Source organism: Juglans regia, chromosome 7, assembly GCF_001411555.2.
Source record: "Juglans regia cultivar Chandler chromosome 7, Walnut 2.0, whole genome shotgun sequence".
NCBI lineage: Eukaryota > Viridiplantae > Streptophyta > Magnoliopsida > Fagales > Juglandaceae > Juglans > Juglans regia.
Genome location: NC_049907.1, coordinates 11,252,069 through 11,259,936, shown reverse-complemented (window position 1 = coordinate 11,259,936; position 7,868 = coordinate 11,252,069). Strand labels below are relative to the sequence as shown.

The 7,868-nt window shown below is 35.3% G+C and overlaps 1 protein-coding gene across 1 annotated transcript; it reads left to right on the top strand.

The window, feature by feature from the left end:
• The first annotated feature begins 3,569 nt into the window (after positions 1 to 3,569).
• LOC108989285 (myb-related protein 308-like) lies at positions 3,570 to 5,384 on the top strand. The gene is made up of 2 exons (XM_018962844.2): positions 3,570 to 3,905; positions 4,322 to 5,384. The coding sequence occupies exons 1-2, from the start codon at positions 3,773 to 3,775 to the stop codon at positions 5,122 to 5,124; spliced, it is 936 nt and encodes a 311-aa protein (XP_018818389.1). The 5' UTR covers positions 3,570 to 3,772; the 3' UTR covers positions 5,125 to 5,384.
• The last annotated feature ends 2,484 nt before the right edge of the window (positions 5,385 to 7,868 follow it).

Below are 7,868 nucleotides of genomic sequence, written 5' to 3'. Positions count from 1 at the left end.
GTGAAAAAGAAGGGCTAGACCTATCTCGATAACATGACGATGTTTCCTTTCAGCACGACCATTTTGAGTAGGTATGTATGGACAAGAGAGTTGATAATGAATACATAGGTGCGAAGGTGATCTTTGAAATGATGACTAGTGAATTCCGCACCTGCATCGCTTTGAAAAATTTTTATACGAGCAGAATGTTGATTTTCCACAAATGTTTGAAATTGGCGAAAAACATCATAAAAATCATATTTTAATTTCAAATGATATAACCAAGTGAAGCGAGAAAAATCATCAATGAAGAAAACATAGTAGTCAAAATCTAAGTGGATTTGACGGGGGAAGGACCCCATATATCACAATGAATTAAATCCAACACATTAGATGATTGCCATTCATTACGTGAATAAGGTAAACGATGATTTTTCGCAAGTTGGCATGTACCACACTGTTTTGGAGAAGGCAATAAAGATGTAAGAAAAAGATGACCATTTTTATTTAAAAGAGAAATAACAGAATGATTTACATGTCCAAGGCGAGCATGCCATAAATCATATGAAGCATGAAGAGATTTATTTTTAAGAACAAAAATAAAAGCTGAATGTCCACGCTCCAGCACATATAAGCTGCCATCTCTTTTACCGGTTGCCACCACCCTTCCCGTTTGGCGATTCTGGACGGTGAAAATATTATTAGTAAAGGTAACAAATAATGGAAAATCAGATGTTAATTTACTCATTGACAAGAGATTTTTAGTGAAATGAGGAACAACCAAAACATCAAGTAAATGAAGATTTGGATTTGGAGAAATAATACCCGTATGAGTTATTGGTAAAGAGGCACCATTCCCAACAATTACACAATCCTTACCCGTGTAAGTATTTGAGTGATCCAAAATAGATGGGTCGGTGGTCATGTGAAGCCCCAATATCCAAGTACCAATTTGGGGTTTCACTTTCAGAGACAGAGCAAGAGTGATCGAAGGCCTCGGCAAGGTGAGCAGAAGACTCATGGCGTGCGTACCGCTGGTTGCAGCGATCGGCGTAGTGCCCTTCAGTGTGGCAAATTTGGCAAGAGGGGGGGGGGGATGCCCATGACTAGAGGAGCTGCATCCATGGCCCCGATTGGAAAAGGAATGGCCATTGTTGCGTCCGCATCGGGTGCAAGAGGAATTTCCTCTCTGGTTTACACGATCCTGGCTTCGGTTGGTGGTTGTTAACGCTGCTAAAGATGAACCTGAAGACTCAAGAGATTTTTGAAAGAGCTCAAAGCTCTCAACCTTTGAGATCAAATCAGCAAAACAGGGGAGCGGCGTAACAGCCATCTGCACAGTAGAGAAGGAAGAAAAATCAGAGCCAAGACCTCGGAGGAACCAGTGTACCTTATCGGTGCCTTCGACTGGACAACCAATCGCATGAAGCTGGTCACAGACTGCCTTGAAGGCACGGGCATACACAGTGATGGATCGAGCACCACGCTTCATCAACTGAAGACCATCTTTGAGGCGAATCTCTCGAGCCTTGGAGCGGTGGCTGAAGGTGTTTTCCAAGGCGAGCCAGACCTCTCGAGAGGTGGAGAGACCGACGACCTCAGCCATAGCTTCCTTGGTGAGGGAGGAGAAGAGAAGGCTGAGTTGTCGTTTGTCAATGATTTTTCACGCCAGGTGTTTGGGATTAGGCGTATGTGAAGTGGCTGGGTCAAACCGTGGGGGGGATTCATGGGTTCCATCGACATAACCTAGTAATTCTTGGCTTTCAAGAAGGGGAAGAAATTGGCTCTTCTATAGGAGATAGTTGGTAGAGGAAAGCTTGATGGTTACCTTGTGAATCATGGTGTTGAAAGGGAGAAGGGCGGGCTCGGCAGCCATAGGGGAGGATGAAGAAAGGGATTGAGGGATGTTAATCCGTATTGGCTCTTGATACCATGAGAAGGTTTGATGAAACCATCACACTTTGACACTAGCAAGACTAAGCCATGAGAAGGTTTGATGATACCATGGATGAAGCAAGACTAAGCCATGAGTTCATGACACTAGCTTTAGACTGAAGAGAAAATGTTTGCTCCAAAGTAGTTCAAACTTCACGAGTTGTGTGGAGGCCAACGACTTGGGCAAGCACTTCTTCAAAAAGGGATGAAACAAGGGTAAAGAGAAAGAGTTGATCTTGCTGATACCATGTGATATGCTCAAGATTGTGGGTTAAAATGGACGAGGTATTGTCAGGAGTGGAAATAGAAATCATTGGTGGAGGTGGGGTCCGAGAGCCATCAACAAAAGAAAATAGTTGCTAGCCACTGAGATAAGGAAGAAGCTGAGCTCGCCACAACAAGTAATTTTTATGGTGAGGTTTATGGTAAGATGAGAGATGTTGGTAAGAGGGAGAGTGGGTGAAGGAGTATGAGCACTGAAAGAGGAAGATGAAGCTATAGTACTGGGAAAAAAAGACGTAGATTTGTTATGGCTCTAATACCATAAAACAGAATATAATAAAAGTGTATTGTATTGGCTTGAAAAGATTGTACATGGCAGTGGAATATATACATGAAAATAAATTGAATGTAGTCCCATGAATTGTGGGATATGAGACCGTTGTACAAACAAGTAATGAGCTGTACGGTGTTTGACTTTCTTTATTGTAGATTGCTTGGCCACAATTTTCTTTGGAGTGGTTCCCTGCTTGAGCCGTGGTTTCCTGTAGAAATCTAGGCCTGGTTGGTTAGTAAAATTCTTTCAATTCATCTCATTCCAATTCAATATTCAAATATCATAAATATAAATATTTTTTAATTTTAACTTTTCAACATTCTCATCAAATTATTTAATAATTATTATAACTTTTTCAAACTTTTAAAAAAAATACAAAGAATAATTTAATTTTTTTAAATCTTAAAATAAAAATAATATTATAATATTATAATTTTTTAATTTTTTTTTCTCATATCCTAAAATTTCATAAAATATATTAACTCAAATTATTTTATTATAAATCATAAATTACTTTATTATTAATTATTAATTATCTCATCTCATCTTCAAATCAAACATAAGTGAAGGCTTTTTCATTCTTCTTAGGAGACGTAATATCCCATCTCATATTACTAAACCATGCACGTTACGTGGTTTAGTCGACTGCATGCCATCTTAGACCAGTAACAAGTGACCACTAATTTATAGTGATCATCATTAGAAAGAAAAATATCTTTCCTTTATTTTTATTTTTTTATTTAATTTGTTTGATATCCATAACTTCGTTTTTTTTTCCCTTGGCTCTTAGAAAATATACGTCAAGCAATAATAGAAGAGAAGCATCAATATATAATAGCTACGTGGGTTGATGCCAAGCGCGCAGTTATATGCAGTACGACTCAATGATTTTTAGCTCCGTACCATTGGACCCAAATTCTTCATTGAATCACACTGGTTATGTCGGCACGTGGAGTTGCCGCAGAAGGGCAGATAGCCAAGAAAGGTCGTTGGGTTCGTGCAATTTGCACAGAAAATAATAAGGCAATGCATATATAATAGATATTATATATTTATATATATAAGATATATTAATAATATAACATAAAGTAATGTTCTAGCTTCGCAAAAACTTTAATTTATAAAGGGGGGCAAGGAATTGAAGACTTCGTGCTCTTCAGAGCATCCATCCGTCTCTATTTGCTTCCCCTGGCCCTGCCTGTTTCTCTCATCATCATCATCACTTCCTCCACTCACGATATGAAATCAGGTCTCCTCTAGAGGAATAGTGAGAGCTAGGGATATCAAGCAAAACAGAGTAAGATGGTAAGGGCTCCTTGTTGTTCTAAGGTTGGGTTGCATAGAGGTCCTTGGACTCCTAGAGAAGACACATTGCTTACTAAATATATTCAAGCTCATGGTGAAGGTCATTGGCGATCTTTGCCAAAAAAAGCTGGTAATTAACCTCTTTTAAATTACTGTCTTGCTCTTTGTTTTTCTTCTTTATCTGCTTCTCCAAACACAAACAAATGAGCAACAAAGTATACTTTTCAATTCCCTTATAAAGAAGTACCTGAATCATTGATTTTTTCATCACATTTTGGATCCTCTCTCTCTCTCTCTCTCTCTCTCTCTCTCTCTCTCTCTCTCTCTCTCTCTCTCTCTCTCTCTCTCTCTCTCTCTCTCTTACCCTGTACCAAGTCCTTTTGGATAGGAAATCATGACCATATCTTATTTATTGATTTTTTTTTTTTTGGGCTAGAAAGCCACGTTAGTTATGATATTTTTCTCGTTGTTTCAATGAAATTTTATTATTATTATGATCACTGTCTTCCATCCTTGTTCTTTAAAACTACTTTTGTGTGGATGAAGGCCTGCTTAGGTGTGGAAAAAGCTGCAGACTAAGATGGATGAACTACCTAAGACCAAACATAAAAAGAGGGAATATCACCACAGATGAAGATGACCTTATTATCCGATTACATTCCCTTCTTGGCAATAGATGGTCTCTCATTGCGGGCAGGCTTCCTGGCCGTACTGATAACGAGATAAAAAACTATTGGAATACCCATCTCAGTAAGAGATTGTTAATCACTGGCCGAGGGAATACTGACCTTGATACCAACAAAAAATCGACGGAACCAGGCCATGAATTGAAGAGGAAGAGCAGCAAAAACTCCAACACCAACAAGAACAACAAAAGCAACAACAGAAAGATGAAGAACAAAGGCATTGCAAATATAGAGTCCGAGAAGCAAAAGGTTCATCTCCCCAAGCCCACAAGGATCGCTTCTTTTCCGATACCAAGAAATGAAAGTTTCGATTGCAGTACAATCAGTGGATCTTCGGGCCAGGAAAAATCAGAAGATATTCTTTGTTTTGGTTCAAAAGTTGAAAGTATTCCTTGGTGTCATTTGGAAGGTGTTGCTTGGAATGGTTTCAAAGATGGGAGAGACCAGGAAAATGGGGTTGGCTTTCTCATTGGTGCAGGAGATCATCATCATCATGGTCTTGTCAATAATGGCTCAGATTTTGATCAGTGCCAATCAGCTCATATACCAACAGGAGATCACAACTCACTAGAGAAGCTGTACGAGGAGTATTTAGAGCTCTTGAAGACAGAAGAAAGCCAAGTTGAATTAGATTCCTTTGCTGAATCATTATTACTGCTCTGAAAGATGTGGAATGGAAACAAATTACTAAATCTGCAAGTCAAGGCCGGGCTTCAAGGTTTCACTACTTCGAGAATGGAAGGAAAAAAAATGGTTGTTTGAATCAAAATAATATGGGTTAATATTTCACGTGCTTACCTTCCGACCAACTTATTTAGGTTAGAATCGATGGTTTTTTCACTTTTCATGTCTATGCAGTCATAAATAACACCATGATCATGATAGTGAAATATGTGGTTGTTCTTGTCAAATATTTTCTTCCATTATTTGTTTTTTTGTTTTTTGTTTTTTTTTTTTGCTAACTAGGTGGGGTACTTGTTGCATATTACATGTATAGCTATATATATGTGTGTTATAAATAGCGTGGTAATTGACACCAACGATTTTGCTTACACCAGTACGGGTTTAGGCCGTTAGACGGTTCTTGAAGCATATTCTCACGATAACTTTGAGCATGTGCTTGGATTCTATAATTGATTGGTCGAAGGATACTATATATTCAAACCAATATGAAAATGAAAGACAACCATAATTATAAATGTAACGCTTCAATGGAATGTCTAAACCACATGGTTTATACTTCAAAATAACTAGTCAATGATATAATTGGAGGCCTATTGAAACCTTATAAAGAGCAAGAACTTCTAATTCCTAAGGAATATGAGATCTCATACACCACCTACCATTATCCTTATCATATGGGATATCACAATCTTCCTCCCTTAAATTCTCGACGTCCTTGTCGAGCCTATCCGTTATAGGTGGCATAGCTCAAGTCCCATATTTTTTATTGGAACCTGGCTCTGACACCATTTATATCGTCTCAATGGAAGGTCCAAACCACATGCCTATATTACAAAAAGATTAGTTAATGATACAATTGGAGTCCCATTGAAACCTTATAAACATCAATAACTTCTCATTTCTAAATAATGTGGGATCTCATACACCACCTAAGTCCTATCCTTATCCTTATCATATGGGGTATCACATAATAATAATGTATAAAGCTATAACAAGTTATAAATGCATTGCTATTTGTAAGCCTGTTGTGAGATTAATCTTAATTGTGTTTGGTGTATTGTTAAAAATTGATTTTTTTTTCTTAATGAATTTAAGATAATTATAAAAAAACGTTTATATATATATATAAAGATGATTGTGTAGTATTTTTTCATTTTTCTTTTCTTTAAAGGTTGGTTAATTTATGATGTAATTGATGCTCTAAGTTAATTTTGGTGGCCCTAGACAGAAAAAACAAGGAAAATTACATACAATTAGCTTTGCAGAAAGAGAGAAGAACAAAATTACACCTTTTTGGGGGATGAAGTACAAAATTCTCATCTTGCGGCAGGTTTGGAAGGTGTTATGAGACACAAAATTCTCATCTCATATCATAATTACACATTTTTCAAATCTCCATACAAAATATAATAAACAACTCAACTTTTTCAAATCTCAATTCAATTTTTTCAAATCTCAAAATATTAATAATATTAAAATATAATATTTTACACTTTCAAACAAAATACAAAATTCTTATCTCACCTTCCAAACTTGTATCTATGAAATTAAACACAATGTTCCATTATAAATAGAACATGTATATATATATATATATAAAAATTCTGGCCCCCTAATTTTTAATTCCTCTTCTAATTTTTAAGTACGCTAAATGGCTAAATCTATGGAATGCTATAAATCATTACAAAAATACATATATATATATATATATATATATACATGTGCACACAGTCTTACACAGACAGAATATTACTGTACGTGGTACAGAGGATCTTAGAGGACAATCATGCTGATTTTTTTTTAACAGAAATGTTTTCGGTCTCAAATTTGAATTCCAAATGGATGTCGCGCATGCCTTTTTTTTTATTATTTTTTTTTTATTTTGTAATTAAGAAAGTATTTTTTAATAATATTATGAATTTTTTATCTTTTTTAAAAAATATTTATGATTATTAAAAAAATACATAAAAAAATAAAAAATGAAATACACTTTTTTCAATGGCTGTAGCAGAGCTTTTTTTTTCAGGCCCATTTAAAGTGGTTAGAGCACTGACAGCGGTCTCGGTAAAATGAAAAAATGTCTAAAATTTGAATGGATTAAGAGTTAAAACGCTAGCATTAGATTCGGTAAAACTCAAAATTCAAACTTTGAGCTACAGGAAATTTATTTTTATCTTCATATTTGAAAACTCACTATTCATAAGTTTATCTTATTATTTTATTACAAAATACAGCAGACTATTAGTTTGAGTTTGAAAATTAGTTTGTGAAATGTGTATGTGGGGTTATTAGGTTGAGAAAAAAAAAAGTTAATTGTGAAATAATAATTTAAGTATCAAATTAAATTATTAATGTAAATATAATTAGTGTAATTGTAAAATATGAAAAAAAATATTATTATTAAAAAATAATGTTATATTATATTTTGATAAATCTAATGATTAATCTAATATAAAATTATAAATAGAAAGGTTTTAAATTTATAAAAAATATATACTTTTATCAAATTTTAAAAATAATTTTAATCAACCCAATGCTAGCTACTGCTCTTAGCTCGTGACCCCAGCTAAATTGGTAGATGTGAATCGAGTACTGCATTTATAGCTTTTTCCAGCATTTATTTATAACTTCTAGCTACCAGACACAGAATTAATAAGGAAGGAAAGAAAAGTTCGTGGACGGCTACAAAAGAGTACTGTGGCAAAACTGTGTCCAGCGCTTTG

Excerpts from the sequence above, each read along its gene's own strand:
- LOC108989285 (XM_018962844.2), top strand. The coding sequence starts at position 3,773 with ATGGTAAGGGCTCCTTGTTGTTCTAAGGTTGGGTTGCATAGAGGTCCT. Across the intron at positions 3,906-4,321 it reads ATCTTTGCCAAAAAAAGCTG|GCCTGCTTAGGTGTGGAAAA; the intron begins GTAATTAACCTC and ends GTGTGGATGAAG.